Raw genomic sequence first — 15166 nt, 5'->3', positions numbered from 1 at the left:
TACGTCAGGTCTGAGGACCAAGAGCAGCGAATTTAGAAAAAAGTCTTTACATTACGTCAGGTCTGAGGACCCAGAGCAGCGAATTTAGGGTTTCCCTGGGCTTTGGCAGTCTGCTCTGCATGCCGACGGTTAAGCTCTTGCACCACATCGACTATGTGTTGGTTCTGCTGTATGTCCTCCAGGATCGTTGACCTGGGTCGATTTTCGATCTCTGTCCTGTTGCCGGGCACGATGATCTGCAGCAGGTAAGGACTAGAGCAAAGATGCTACTCCTTACTTCGCTATCCCCTACACGAGTCACGTAGAGGAGCTCTTCCTTGAGCTCTTGGAGTTTCTTCTCCGCATACTCCATTAGCTGTGAAGACAGTCAGAACGATAAGGAAGCTGTGCAGGACTGACCTGCTGTTGCTCGTGCGAGTACAACTGATCGATCGGTACTTTGACAAGACCCATCCCTCCGGCCAGCACCTCACACACATCCAGATACTTCTGCTCATCTTGAATCAGCCGGACAGATCATACTCCCTCCTACCTTTTTCTCCGCAAGGTCAAGCGCATCCAATTCTTCCTCCTTCGTCAACTCCTCGGCGTTTATGTTGTGCTCAAGAAGGAGCTTGACAACGCCGAGGCGATTCTGCATGGAGGTCAAGCAGAGTTTTCAATTGAAAGCTGAGGACCTCGCTAGCAGCCCAGTGCAACGCTGTGTATCCTCCATCATTTGTGTGATTGCAATTGGCTCCCTGCACGCAATCCCATCAACACTGAGAGACGATGAGAGACTGGCTGGAGAAACCGCGGCAAGCAAAAGCGAAGCGACTTGAACATGTCCTTCCCATGCTGCGTAGAAGAGAGGTGTGTTGCCGCGACTGTCGTTTGATTCCAAGTCTGCGTTGTTGGCAAGAAGCTCACGTACGACATCCTGGTCATCTCTCATGTCAAGGAACAACAGGACGAGAAGCTGCTGCGTTATTAGGGTACCGCATGGCCACTAGCTGACGCAAGATGCAGAGCTGTACGATTGTCAACATCTTGCTGGTTTATATTGGCCCCATACTTGATGAGCAGATCGACTGTTGAAGCTGCACAATGCTAGTCCTCAGCTCCTCCATGCGCTCCTCACACGCAAACTTACCATGATTGTAGTTGGCAGCCCAATGTAGAGGGCACCACATGTGTACACACACCACCGCCTTGGAGTTCTGCAGATCAACATAGCCATACGTGCATGTCGGCGACTCTTCTTGATCCGAGCTTCAGATGCAATCAGAGTCATTCAATCAAGGCATCCGCCATCAAGTACCTCAGACCGAAGTTGATCTCGGCGGGCAGATAGCTTTCATTGTTGTAGGACCTGACATCTGCTCCGGCCTCGAGCAACATACACACCAGTCGCAAGTCACCTGCGGAAAGGGCTTCAGTCACTCCTTGAACCCCTCAGGTGCGCTCTTGCCCTTTGAAGAGGCGTTCCAAAGGTGCCGGTTGAGGCGGTACTGGGGCTGCACCAACAGATCCTCTCTCCTCACATCCTGCGGCAATGGAACGTAGTTGACCCATCCCATGATGTCGTCTTTTCCGAATCTCCCGTCCACGTATCCTTGACCATAGTCGGTCTCTACATGCCGACGATTCTTTCGCCGAAGGTTTTCGATCTCGTTGATCCTTGCGAGCCATTCGGTAAATGACAAACCATCCTGCACCGTCGTATCGACAGTCTCATCATACTGCTCCTCTGCTCGGATTAGGTTGCACACTCTCTCCCTTTCCTTCTCCGCAAACAGCTCTTCCTCTGGCGTGAACTCACTCTTCGGCTGCTCCTGGACCTCGTTTGGTCGCTTCCTTTTGCGAAGTCGAGATATAGCTGATATAGCGTCCTCCTCGTCCTCCTCCTCCTCCTCGTCCTTACGATTGAATCTACTCTTGATCAAATTGAAATTCACGACAGAATCGAGGCTTCCTCCTCGAAGCTGCAGACAACTTCCTGTGACCATCTTGACTTCGGTAGTCACGGTACATCTTCGACAAGATGCTTGGAACCAGATCAAGCTCATCGCGGTCAGAGCGGAAGACCGGAGGGTCCGAGGCATGTTGGGAGTGAATGTCCACTGAATCAGACGTCTGTCTTCAGCTTCCCAGCTCCAATCCCTCCCTCCACTCCCTCCTCCACCATTCGCTCATCTCCTCTCATCTCCTCTCCTTCCAACCTCCTCCCTCTCGTTGCGTCTGATGGCAGTCTGGCATTGAAACAAAAAGTGAGGCGGGCTCGGTAAATCTGTGAGCGGCGCAAACGCGGGAAAAATGGGGCGAGTGGTTCTGCGACGATGCCGGGGAGGGGGGGGGAGGAAGGGGAGGGGGGAGGGGGGAGGGGGAGAGCGGGTCGAGGAGGAGAGAAATGTGCAACATGGTATGAAGAACCATGGATCAGCAGCTGCCGACGAGAACGCGAGGGAACTCAAGAAAGCGAAGATGGCAGAAAGACCCGACAGAATAGAGACGGCCAGCACGAGAGCGAGCGGGTGAGTCTGGAGAAAAGGAAGCGAGCATGTGGAGAGTGTATGAAGGAACTCTGAGCTTGTGGGGCAGGGTGGACAAGACCAAGATCGAGGTGAACTTGGAGTGTTTCGAAGTCATGGAGGAGAAGCTCGTGCGGGTGGTGAAGCCAGCGGACTTCTTCCAGACAAACATGGGCAAAGAGTGCGAGATAGAGACAGTGAAGAACAAGAAAGAACTAGATTTGTCAAGCTTAAGATATCACAACGAGCATGTGAAGCCCTCCCGAGGGAGAGCAGTGGCAAGTCACAACGAAACCAAGGATGAGAAACTGAAGGTGAGTGGGCTCCCTGTCTTAGGCGGTATCACAGCAACCCTGAGGAAGATTCTAGGTGAGCTTAGATGATCTGCCACTAGATTGGTCCATCAAGCAGACCTTGCGGGTTGAGTCTGAACAGCCAATGGGCTGGTTGCAGTACAAGTTCTCGTCTGTAGCAAGTTTCTATCCGGCCCATGCAAGAGAAACTTCAGACATGAACGAGGAGGAGAGGCTTGCTCGCGCTCTCATTCAATGGCGTTACCCGTCGAATGCGTCCCAGCTAAGTACAAGAGAACCAGTGCAAAGGAGCAAGGCGGAAGAGAAGGTCAGTGCTTTGGCTTCAAGCGACTCAATTTTTGCTTACTCTGGATGGACGCAGGAGATGGAGAAGAATCAGCAAGAGTTCAGACATGCTTTGCACTCGCTCTATCGTCTCTACAAGAACGGCCAGTGCCGGTATCGTGGCCAATTCTGAGATCTGCGTTCACCGATTACCTGCAGATATTTCTACCTGATGAGCGAAGATTTTCACGTTCTTTTCCGCGACAGCTCGCCTAACGTCGTTTCTTCCTCTCAAGATTTAGCCAAAGCCGAGCAAATCGCTTTCATCTCGAGCTCAACAAAGGTTCTCTCCTTCTCTCACGTGTCTTCATTCACGTGTCTTCAGTCGCTCCGCAAGGGGTTGCGAGACAAGATTGTTGAGTTTGCTATGCCGCTCGATCCCGACGATCGCAACGGGTCACAAGACCCAGACAATCTCAGGTGAACTTTTCGCTTCTTCTCCGTCGTAGTGAGACGAGAATTTCAGTCTCTTACAAGAGCTGCGCGACTTTGCATCTTCGACTTCATTCCCAGGTGTTTCATTTCAACGCTGTGGCACTCTCGCCCTCTCTCTCACTCTAGTGGGAAGTGAGGCATAATCTCGGGACGCTGGTCAAAGATGGCAGCCCTCAATCTCTTCTGTGAGTGAATTTGAAAGGTTGAGCCTGATGTGAGACTTCCGCAACAGTGTCGTCAAAGGAACTTTTCACGTGCAATCTTTATACGATTTTCTGTACAATATGGTGATGCAACGTGTGGTTATTGCACGAAAATTCAAGCACTCTGCAGGATTTTTCAGCCTCTCCTACTCTTCTTTCTCCGGTATTCATATCTAGACACTTGCGTTGGTATCTGATCCGGCTGGGTTAGATTCCCTTTCTCTTTGCTACCTTGAAACCTATATCGCTGAAGCAAAGCCAAGGTGTCATAATGTGATGCACGTCATTTGTAGGATCTGACGGCAGAAACAGTCAAAGCAATCAATAGACAACACTCGCTTAACGTCGTCACGGTCGCGATGATGGTGCGAGAGAGATCTCTGACCTCAGAAGCAGTTGGAGGGACCGATGCTGCCGTCCAATCTCAAGGATCTGATTCATTGTTTGGACAAGAAGCTGGTTGACATGCGCTCGATGTCACACTGAGATCTCACGTGTCGTGCAGGAATTGTTTGACTTGACGATGAAGAGCGACCCTCAATCAACTCATTTCTGCCTGCCCAGTTGTGTTGATACGGTTCACGAACATGTTCGTCTCGACCAGGTCAGCGTGACGGAGATCGCAGGTGCCGGAAGGACTTGTTCGGCGGAAATTCTTGACAAAGGTGGAGAAGAGGGAGGGGACGTTGGTGATCAGTGAAAACAAAGTGTGACAACATTGAATCACTCTATTCATTCAAGTATTAACTCTTCTTTCTCTCCTTGATCACTTGAGAGGGGTTGCATATTTCTCTTCCAAGACAAGTCTCAGCAGCCTCTCCACTTCCTCCAGCTTGGGAAGGATCGGCGACTCCCACTCCTTGAGGAGCGCCACCACCTCCTCCTTGGACGGCCCATACGCCGACTCTGACCTCGCCATCTTGAACCGGTTAACCTCCGAGCTGGGCTGCTCGCCACCTGCCTTTTGATCTTCAACGGCTCGCTTAAGCCTCTCGATCTCGCTCTAAAAGCTCCAGAGTCAGCGAGGTCAATGAAATCAAGAGGGGGCTTTACCTGCTGCCTTCTGAGCTGAAGTTGAAGCGCTGGCGTGTCCGGAGACGTGTCGTGCGGAGAGCGCAAGGCGGAGGAAGGGCGGGAGCCAGAGGGCTGCAAGGCACGTGAGAGGAGAGAGAGAGAGAGAGAGAGGCACGCGGGACTCACCTCCTTGCGGGGAGAATTCTCCCTGAGGCTCCAGGCGCTCCTCGACCCTCTGAGGTCAACTTTGCTGGTGGATTGGAGGGCATTCAAGTAGTTGGGGTTGATGTTGGGGTACATCATGCGAAGGCTGCGATTGAACGTCTTGCGCAGCCACTTGTTGGCAGCTTTGACTTCCGGTCGGTTCAACTTGCTCGCCATGGTCCACTTGGCGACGGAGACAACCTTCCATGCGTTGTCTGCTTCCTCCTTGCTCATCTGAGACCGGAAATTCATCTCCTCCTTGCCGACGCGGTCCATCAAGCTTTGAATGACCTCTTCGTACTTGTTGAGCTGCTCGCTGTACTTGCCCCTCATGGCATCTTGCTTCGCTTGCGTTCTGTGTTTCAGCATCTGCTTCAGCCACTCGTCTTGTCTTCGCTGCTCTTCGGAGAGAGCTGAGTCTAGCGCGTTCCTCTCCTCCTCAAACGTTTTCTGTACATCCTCCCTCGTCTGCTGCCCCATGGAAGCAGCCGAAGAAATCCGACTCTCCATCTGTTTTCGTCTATCGGCTGCTCGGGAGGCAAGTTGCTTCCGCTTGTTCTCGAAGACGGCCAACTCCTCCTGCATCTGCTTTTCATGCTCCACCTCCATCCTCTTGATCTCCTCCTCGATCCTAGCCTTGAGCTCCTCCTTCTCCTGCCTCAGCTGCTCTGCTCTCACCTCGATCTCGTTGATCTTGTTCATCGAGCCTGACCCAGAGGGTGGTGCATCGCCCAGCAACGCGCTCTGCTGCGACTGATGCTCAGCCTTAATGTCACTGAGCTCGTTGTCGTGCTTGAGCTTCAGCTCAGCTTCCAGCTTGTCTGCCAGCTCTTGAGTCTCGCAGGCCGCAAGCTGTCTGGCGCACTCGGCGGATTGCTGGAGTTTGACCTCTTCTAACTCATCGCTCTGAGATTTGGACAAGATTTGAAGAGCCTCAGCCTCGTTTCCATCCTTCACCATCTTCTTGAGCGCTTCTATCTCCTTCTCTCTCATCTGTTTCTTCATCATCTTGGCTCTCTGCACGTTGGTCTCCTGGAGTTGAGCGATTTCTTCCTGCTGCTTCTTCTCCTGGATCATCTTCTTCTTGTTCCGCCTCTTGGCGAGCTTAGACTGCAGCTCCTCGTCCACCATGGCTCGTTTGTTGATGTTCTCCTGCTCCAGTTGATGGATCTGCTCTTCATGCTTCTTGATCAGCAGGGCCCTCTCTTCTGCCGTGACATTCTCGGCCATCTTTTCCATCTCTTCCTGCATCGTTCTCTTTCTTGCCTCCAGCTCTGCGGCTTTCTTTTCCTGCTCCTTCCTCAGATTTTCTTCAAAGATTTCTTGATCCCGTTTCATCTCTTCCTCCAGCAATCTTCGCTCGTCCTCCTGTTTTTTCTTCAACTCTTCTCTCATTCTTTGTTGTTCTTCCATGGTCTTTTTCATTTCCTGTTCAATCTTTTCCTTCTCAGCTTGGAGCATTTTCTCAAACTCTTCGGTCATTGCTTGTGGGACGACTCCTTTCTCTTCTTCCTCGATTGATTTCCATTGATCGTCTTGATAAAGAATCGTCTCAGCACTCTGTATCTGCTCCAGAAGCTTTTCTTCCTTTTGCTTGGCTTGTCTTCGCGCTATCTCTTCCCTTTTCTTCTTGGCCTTCTTCTCCAGTCTTTCTTGCAGCAGCTTCTCCTGCTTTTCCTTCTCAACTTCCATTCGGCTCTTCATGAAATTCATTTTTTCTTCTGCGTCCTCCATCAATTTCTCACGTTCTGTGCTGGACTCTTCCATCTTCTGTTTGCTGTCACTGAATTCCGAGGACAGCAACATCTCTCTTGCCAGCTTCTGTTGTTCTCTTTCTCGTTCTACTTGTAGTTCCATCTCAACTTTCTCCATCTCCAGCTTCATCTCTTCTTCATGCTTTCTCTCGAGTTCTGCCATCTCCTCCTTTTGCTGTCTATCGATCTCTTCCTCCTGTTGCTTTCGCTGCTTCTCCAACTCAAGTTTCTGAAGTCTCTTCTGCTTCCTTTCTTGGAGCCGGTCTTTCAATTCCTGCTCCTTCTTGTTCTTCTCCATCTCCATGTATGCTGTCAGTTTCGAAACGTTCTGCTGGTGCTGTTGAATCAACTGTTCCCTGTCCGCATCTGTTATCCCAGAGTACTCAGCAGATTTCAATTGATCCTCAAACTTGGAATTTTCTTCTTCGACCATGAGGTTTCGTTGATGATCAATCTTCTCAGAGAGAGTTTTCATCTGTCCTTGTATTTCTTTCTCCATCTCTGCTTCCACTTCATGCTCTCCCCTGGCTTCTGCTTCGTTTATTGAGGCTGAAATCGAAGAGAACTCACGCTCAACTTTGGAGGTCTCTTGCTCGTGCATGGACTCCAGCGTTTTTTGTTTCTTAGCCTTTCTTGCCTGCAGCTTGCTTTCCAAGGAAGCAATCTGCTTGGCAGCATCCATCTTCAGCAGAGCCTTCATATGCCCTATCTCGTCTTCATGCTTCCTGATCATCAGGTCACGTTCTTCTTTGGACAGGTTCTGTGCATTCAGCTTGTCTTCGAACCTCCTCTCCTCTGCAGATATGGACATGTTCGATTTAGAATCAAGCTCTTCGCGGAGCAACTTGATTTCAGCCTGGGCTCGGTTCAACATGTCGAGGTGTTCCTTAGCTCGTTGCTCCTCCTGGCGGATGGCGTGAGTCGAGATCGCCTTGATCCTCTCGATCTCCTTGAGCGCCTCCTGCAAGTCTTTCTCTTCCATCGCCTTCTTCTCTTCCCGGTGCTGATCCTCCAGCGCCTTCTGCCGCTTTTGCCTTCTTGCCTGGATCTTCTTCTCCAGAGCTTCTTCTTCTCGACCCCGAGAGATCACGAGCTCTGCTTTCAGTCTCGCCATGTTCAGCTCGTGGTTGGCGATCAGCTTGTTTCTGGTCTCAGCGTCCGCATCTTGAACTTCCTTGCTTAAGTTGATCATGAGCTCGGAGACCTGAGCTTCTTCTGTCGACTTCAGACCTTGTCTCAAGGACTCAAGATCTGCCTCGTCTTGGCTCAACAAGGCTGAAGCCAACCTCGCATTCTCGATCTCTTGATAGACCGCATTCTCAATCTCTAAGCCCAACTTGAGAGCCTCGCCTCTTGGCGCATTGCTTTTCAACATGTCCACCTCTTGGTTCATCTTGGCCAAGTATTCCTCTTCCAGCTTCTTCTTTCGCTTCTGTTGCAGTCTGTTTTCAAAGTCCATCATTTGCTTCCTCTTATCGGTCTCTAATTTCTGCTTCAAGTCAGTCAGATCTGTGGTATATCTCGTGAGGATCCGTTGTTTCTCCTCTTCATCCACCGATTGATCCAGCGCAGAGAGGAACCTGGACTCTAGCTCCATCTCGCTCCTTCGGTTCTCTTCGTCCACTTGTCGCTCAAACATTTTCTTTTCTGATTCTTCGTAAGTTTTCAGAGCATTCTCAAGTCTTGTTCGCAGGTAATCATGCTTTTCAAGAATGTCTGCCAATTCTATATCATCTGCTTCATCGAGCTTTGCCTTCCAACGACTCTCCTGTGCGGCAGGTTGAACTGACTTCTCAAGGAGCCTTGCAAGCTTCCGGCCTTTTGCGGAGTCCAACTTGTTCTCGACATCGAAGGTTTGTTTGATGAGCTCGTTTCTGCTCACACCCTCCAACCTGTCAGCGGTCTTGTCATACTCTGCTAGTAGCAGCTGAACTTGCTCGTCTGTGATGGGTCCAAGAGACATCAACGCTTGCTGTAGATGCTTTTGCTCCTGTGCAAGCTCGCGGCTTCTCTTCTCGATGTTTTCCTTGGCGATCTCTGCCGTTGTTCGTGCCAACTCTTGGTCATGATCTTGTTGAATTCGGAGAGCGGCTTTCTCAAACAAGACATTCTCACCGTTGCTCTCCAGCTCCTCGAGGTTCCTCGCTTCAAGGTCCTGGTTTGACCTTCTCCTTGCCGCTTTTTCGAAGGCAGAGAGTGCGAGTCTTTCGTATGCAGACATCTGCCTCTGCTTCTCGTGATGCAAGAGCGACGAGATAATCTCTGCTATCCTCTCATTGTCCTTTTGAGAGCCTCCCACGTTGGCGGCATCAAGCTCTTGGAGGATCTCTTGGCTCAATGAATCCAGCAGAGAAGAATATCCTTCCATCTCCTGCAGCGCCTTGGCTTTGTTCTCGACCATCTCTCCATGCAGCGACTCATCGCTGTTGGCCCTCACATCGGCTATGATCTCATCGAGCTTCTCCTCGAATGTGGGAGCTGTCTCAAGCTCGTTCGCCGTCATCAACTCATGCATGTCGTCCGCTGCCATCTCGTACAGGTGATCCAACCCGTCCAACTCAGGAGAATGTGGAACCGAGTGATCGAACTGCACGTTCTTCCCACGGGTGGGGCTGAGCTGCTTTGCGTTGTGCACTAGCTCCTGTAGAAGTTGACCGTTGCTGTTTGACGAGAGGAGGTTCTGCAGCAGCTCTGAAATCAGTTCCATGGAAGCTCCATTCTCTGCCTTGTAGCTCTTCTCCTTGGCAAAGATTCTGAGGTTTGAGTCTGGCACGACTTCTTTCGTGCTCACATCTCTTGTAATATGCGTCACAGGAAGGATCCTGCCAGTCTTGATGTCTCGCATCCTACCCCCGATGCTCACAGTTGACACTTTCCCTGTTACAGGGTCAAGGGTCCTGCAGCCTCCTACTTCAGCTTCGTCGGTCTGTCCGTCATCCCGCAACTCGAACGCTATCACCTCATCTTCCAGTCGCTCATCATACATCTTACATCCTAGCAAGATCGGAAGCTCCTCGGACAAATATGGGTCGAAAAATCTCCCTCTTTGGCCTCCATCTTCAGCCAGCGCTTTCATGCTTGCTATGCAAACATTTAGAGACTGACATGGGCCATTCATCTCTCCTAGCAGCACGTCTCTGATCTTGTGGTACTTGTGGTCAGTCTCGTTCAGCTTTCTAAGTAGACCTTCAATCTCTTGTGGATCATTCTTCGATTTCTGTTGGAGAACGTGGCTGAGATGCTCGGTCTGCTGAAGCAAACTTTCGACAAGCTTGTGATGGTTCAGCTTGAGATGGAACAGCAAGTCGCTCTGGTACGGGATCACACAGCTTCTGTTCAATGGATCCGGCAGGCTCATCGTGCAGTGCCGCTTGAGGCCAGAGAACTCGTCGTTGAAAGCGGCTCCAAGAAAGATCGGTTTGCCTTGCTCAGAGGGATCCTTGTCCAGCCTGCGACAACACGTCAGGAAATCATCTTCACAGCACATGACGTCATACCATCCGCCCACAGGCACAGGGACTACTGTTCTCTCATCTATCTTCACTCCGGTGATCAAGATAGGAGCTGTCGAGTGAACTCCTTGCATAATCCCATAGAGGCTGATCGGCTTGAGGATCCCCGTCACGGCGTCAGGCATACTTCCCCCAACGGCTACAAGCTCTCCGGTTTCGAGATCGTGAGTGACTCCGAGGATGGCAACTTCGAGCCCAGTGAAAGGATCCAGCATGCTTCTTTTCTTGTTGGACGGAGGGCTGAAGTTATTTGCTGGAAGCAAATTTGTGTAAGGAGCTTTCTTGGATGGGTAAGAATCTCCCTCTGCATTCTGCTTGTTACGTATGTAGAACATCGGTCTTTCCATCAGTCCTTCGATTGAGACGTTTGAGACAAGCTCAAGTTTGCCTTCGCTCACGTTGTATACAAGATTGCCTTCAATCGGCAAGACATGTCCTGTCGCAGGGTGGACAAAGCAGTCATCAGGAACAGGAACAACGTGCTTTGCTACTTGCATCTCCGTCCCTCTGCATGGAACCGTCAAGCCTGTCAGAGAGTCTAGTTGAAGGATTCCATCCAGTCGTTTGAACCTTCCAGAGGAGTCGATCAAATCAACCTTATTCAAAACTTTCCTCTTCCCATCCAACAGTTTTGCCCCCAGGCCAAACTCTTTCGAGATCCCACCGGCTGATTTCCATCTTTGCACCACCGTTTTTGTCTCATTGACAACTCTTTGAATACGGTGCAGGTCGTCTGAAGAGCCTTGGTTCCTGCATTTCTTACGGATCAAATCGATTGCCTCCTTCAAAGAAAGTGCGCTTGTGTTGAAGAAATTGATATCTGGCTGGACATAAGACTCCAAAGTTTTCAACGCGGTTTGACACATAGATTTTGTATGTTCACCAATCTCCTTCCTTCGCTGGATCTCTGAGAAAATTCGTTCCTTGCGATTCAAAGCCTTTTGGACTTGCTCATGATTACTTTCCTTAGAAGTCGAGTTTATGTTCATAACTGTCTTTAGTGACAAGGTCTCTCGCGAGAGCTTGTCATAGAACTCTCTTACATCATTCTTTTGTTGTGTAAGTTGCTCTGTCACCAACAAAGTCTGATCTTGCAATTTGTCAAAAAGCATTTGCACGTTAAATCCTTCAAGATCAATGTAACCGTCGTCACGTTTGTGCAACTCATCGAGGACAGCTGTTGATCGTACGGCCTTGACATTGTCGCGTTGTGAACCAAGATTGAGCTTGAGCTTGCGATGCGCTGGCCCTTTCGAATTTGTGATTCCCCATCCAACGCGATTTCTCAAAAGAACGATTACTACGCTGAATAGCAGGACTGATCCAAAGGAAACAGCAAGTGCAATGATGAGATTGTAATTCGGGCTGGTCATCATGGAAGGAGCTGATGACGGGAATGATTGTATCAGCGAAGCTGATAGAGGCTGTATCACATTTCCAGATCCAAAAGCAGCTGGGCAGTCAAGAACTGGATTGACTACACCTACAACCATTCGTTTGCTTACATCACTCGCGTCGTGAAACACATATATTCCGGGATCCTGAAAGTTGTAGAAAAACGAATCGATGACCAACCCATTCTGAAGTTGTGTAGCTAGTTGAAGGAAAGGACCATAGTCAAACGCAGGGTTCGTGTTGAGAAGTGAGTTGACGTTATAAACAGGATAATGGCTTGAAATGTTGTTGGATGAGACTGACCACACGACTCCATTGCCAGCTTTGATACAAAGCACGGGGGAGGCAACTCCTTGGAAGGATGAAGTTGGTGTTTGTGCGCGGAGGTTGTATGATTGAGAAGAAGATTTCTCCCTGGACAAGAGTCTCCTTCTTGCCGTTGGTGACTGGGATGTCGCTTGACAGACTCCTTGTCCGTCAAAAGTACAGTTGGTAAGCCCGAGGCTTTCAAAATAAGACAGAGACGCATCAAGAAGACCTGAGAAACCTGTATCGGATGAACCTACAAAAAGTGCGTTTGACGATTTAGAAGATTCTTTCATTCCTTTGACAATAAAGTTGTACACTCCAGATGCCTTGATAACCGTCAGAATGGTGTTCTGAGCACTGTCAGTCGACAGGTTGTACGACGTCTGTATCGGAACTTGATTGGGATCGGCGCAGTTGGGGTCCGAACTGCCCAAAGGACATTTACAATTGCAAACGATCGTAGTTCCAACGCTAGAATCCACCTGAGATCAAAGTTAGTCTTGCTTCCTCGCACAATCAATGACTTACTTGCAGCTGCTGAGCTTGGGACACCTGGTACGAAGGACAAGACTTGTTGCAGTAGTCTGAACCACTTGAATCACAGTAGCACGGGGGTGATGGACATTCAGAATTGGAGCAAAGTGACAGACAAGACCCATCCTCGCTTCTAAGATTCGATGTACACCTTGGGAGAATAATAGGCTCACAGTCAAGAACACCGTCAGACGTTGCAAGATTAGTTTGATCTTGTCCTAATCCATTGTAAACCGTGTAACCTTGTTTACATCTACAGGCACTATCTGAGGCATGAAATATCCTATTGCTTCCCTTGCACACGCAGGCAAGGCTATCGTTGGTGGATGTTGCGGTACTCCCACAGGGGACACATGTTGTTTGTCCTGTGAGGTTGTTGAATGAGTTGATGGGGCACGAAAGACAGGAACTCAGGTCACTTTCCTCTACCTTTGCATTGAACGTTCCTTTCGGGCAGGACAGAGGTTGCCCAGTCCCTAAGGGACAGTAATAGCCTGCTGGACAAGGCTCTCCCCTGTCCAAACTTACGTTTCTTGGGTCTCCGCGAGTTGTATTGCCGAAACAAGCATACCCTGGTCTGCAGTCCTCACATGTTAATCTTCGCGGATCTGCTCCAAACTTTCCCGGTGGACATGCAATGCAGGAGGACTCCACTGAGCTCCGATTCAAGCTGACATTCGATTCACCATGCATTCCCAGAGGACACAGGGAAGGATAGTGAGATAGCGAAGGGCAGAAAGTGCCAGGGAAGCAAACTGAAGGCGTAACACTTGCAATCGGGCAGTAAGCACCAGATGGACACGGAATTGGCTCTGCAGTCTTTGGAGGACAATAGTAACCACTGTAACAGGTCGTGTTCACTGATGAACCATTCTCACAGAAAGATCCAGCTGGACAACTGATGGGTGCAGTACTGGCAAGAGGACAATAATACTTGCTTGGACAAATTATGCAAGACTGGATCGAACTAGCTGCCTGTAGGGGATTATATGTGCCTGCTGGGCAAGCAATAGGCTTACTCTGTCCAGACAAACAAAAATGTCCCGCAGGGCAGACTGTTTGCTCAGTGCTGTTGCTTTCTGGGCAGTAGTATCCCTGAAAGGAAATGTTTAGAAGTGTTTCTCCGCATACTTTGCAGGCATTTATGTCTGTTTGACCTTCCAAATCCTGAAAGGTTCCAGGAGGGCAAGGAATCAGGTTTGAGCGCAATGGACATGCTTCAAGGCGAACGTCACTGGCATTGATTTGAGGGCAGTAAAATCCCTTCGGGCAGGGAGAACCTTGAGCGCTGCCGACCTGGCAGAATTGCCCTGAAAGGCATGCAAGGCAGTCACATTGAGTCCGACCTGGGTAGCTCAGGTCCAGCTTGGATAATCTGGTTCCGAACGGGCAAGGGAGCGGGACTGAGGATCCGTTGGGGCAGTAGTGCGCTTCCGGGCAAATGTCGTTGAGCTCTATGGAAGGGGAGGGGCACGAGTGATTCGACGGGGTGGAGCATGCGGAACCTCCTCTGCACACAAAGCCAGCAGCACAGTCACCTTGAACGACTCCGTTGGCACACCACTTACCAGGCGGGCATGGCAAACAATCCAGTTGTTTGGACAAATTCACGTTACCTCCGTACGTGCCATCAGCACACAACCTTGGAGGATACCCGAGCTCACAGTAGAAGCCAATGGGACAATCTATCGTGCTTGTTGAGACGCCCGATACCACATTTCTCAAGCATACCCTGCCTGGGGGACAATCAAGGCAAAACGAATTTCCTGGCGTTGGTTGAAAGAGTGAGCATCCGTTGCTCTGATTGAAATCTTTGCGGGTCATGTTGACGCAGCAAGGAAGGGGACTCGATGTCCCTTCCGGGCACATGTAACCCTTTGGGCACATGAATAGGGCAGGGTATTTTTCAACAAAGCCAATAGTAACGGAGACAGTTCCGATCGACTCCAGCATTCCACACCATGACGGTGACGAGAAGTTGTGCAAGAGAGTCGCGAGGGACCTTGAGGTTGTGGATTGAGGGCAGTAATAGCCTGCGCCACAAGCCGGGAGGTTCGACGACATCCCTGGAGTGGGGCAGTAGTGTCCTGCAGCGCAAGGAAGACACGAAGAGATGCTCTCACCCATTACAAGGTTGTTGAAGGTGCCGGCAGGGCATGGAATCGGGTCTGAAGAGCCAGCAGGGCAAAAATAACCAAGAGGGCAAATAGCATCGGGTCGGTTCGGTTTGCTCTCAGTCTCTCCTTGACCACAAAGATAACCCGCACTGCACGGCCCTGTTGGTTCAGAGTTTCCCGTTCCAGCACAATACATCCCATTCGGACATGGAACGCATTGACTGATGCTTATCAGTCCTCTTGCGGTGCTGTAACTGCCTGCTGGACATGCTGATGGAAAACTGCTTTGCCTGGGACAAAAGTACCCGGGGGGGCAGATATCCCCATTCATGATTGTGGCGCTGCGAATTGGGCGGGGTGAAGAACTTCCCCCAGAACAGAAATAACCTGCTTCACATGTCCCGAACATTGTTACGAGAGGTTCATTACATATTCTCGTTTGATTGTTCACCGAGAAAAAGCCTTCATTCTTGCACAAATTAGATTGAAAAATAAACTGCAATGTTTTGAATGTGTTCTCAACCAGTATTAGACCGCTCAC

The 15166-nt window shown here is 50.1% G+C and overlaps 4 protein-coding genes across 4 annotated transcripts; 1 reads left to right on the top strand and 3 right to left on the bottom strand.

Annotated features, from left to right (window-relative positions):
- Positions 1-1418: 1418 nt before the first annotated feature.
- On the bottom strand, positions 1419-2084 carry GUITHDRAFT_110178 (hypothetical protein; the record flags this gene model as incomplete). Its single annotated transcript, XM_005830648.1, has 1 exon — positions 1419-2084. The coding sequence occupies one exon, from the start codon at positions 2082-2084 to the stop codon at positions 1419-1421; it is 666 nt and encodes a 221-aa protein (XP_005830705.1).
- Positions 2085-2403: 319 nt separating this feature from the next.
- On the top strand, positions 2404-4499 carry GUITHDRAFT_110177 (hypothetical protein; the record flags this gene model as incomplete). Its single annotated transcript, XM_005830647.1, has 12 exons — positions 2404-2513; positions 2581-2824; positions 2880-3131; positions 3186-3262; positions 3308-3431; positions 3474-3568; positions 3615-3661; positions 3717-3768; positions 3816-3870; positions 4177-4245; positions 4292-4363; positions 4413-4499. The coding sequence occupies 12 exons, from the start codon at positions 2404-2406 to the stop codon at positions 4497-4499; spliced, it is 1284 nt and encodes a 427-aa protein (XP_005830704.1).
- Positions 4500-4552: 53 nt separating this feature from the next.
- On the bottom strand, positions 4553-12633 carry GUITHDRAFT_110176 (hypothetical protein; the record flags this gene model as incomplete). The annotated part of the gene is made up of 5 exons (XM_005830646.1): positions 4553-4789; positions 4840-4932; positions 4987-12456; positions 12503-12558; positions 12630-12633. The coding sequence occupies 5 exons, from the start codon at positions 12631-12633 to the stop codon at positions 4553-4555; spliced, it is 7860 nt and encodes a 2619-aa protein (XP_005830703.1).
- A 433-nt stretch (positions 12634-13066) lies between these two features.
- GUITHDRAFT_54371 (hypothetical protein) lies at positions 13067-14656 on the bottom strand (the record flags this gene model as incomplete). The annotated part of the gene is made up of 3 exons (XM_005830645.1): positions 13067-13166; positions 13215-13475; positions 14571-14656. Coding segments are annotated over 3 exons (447 nt in total), but the record flags the coding sequence as incomplete, so codon positions are not given.
- Between the last annotated feature and the right edge of the window lie 510 nt (positions 14657-15166).

The sequence above is a fragment of the Guillardia theta genome, assembly GCF_000315625.1.
Source record: "Guillardia theta CCMP2712 unplaced genomic scaffold GUITHscaffold_44, whole genome shotgun sequence".
NCBI lineage: Eukaryota > Cryptophyceae > Pyrenomonadales > Geminigeraceae > Guillardia > Guillardia theta.
Note: the sequence above shows the minus strand (reverse complement) of the source record. Positions and strands in the feature narration are given on the sequence as shown.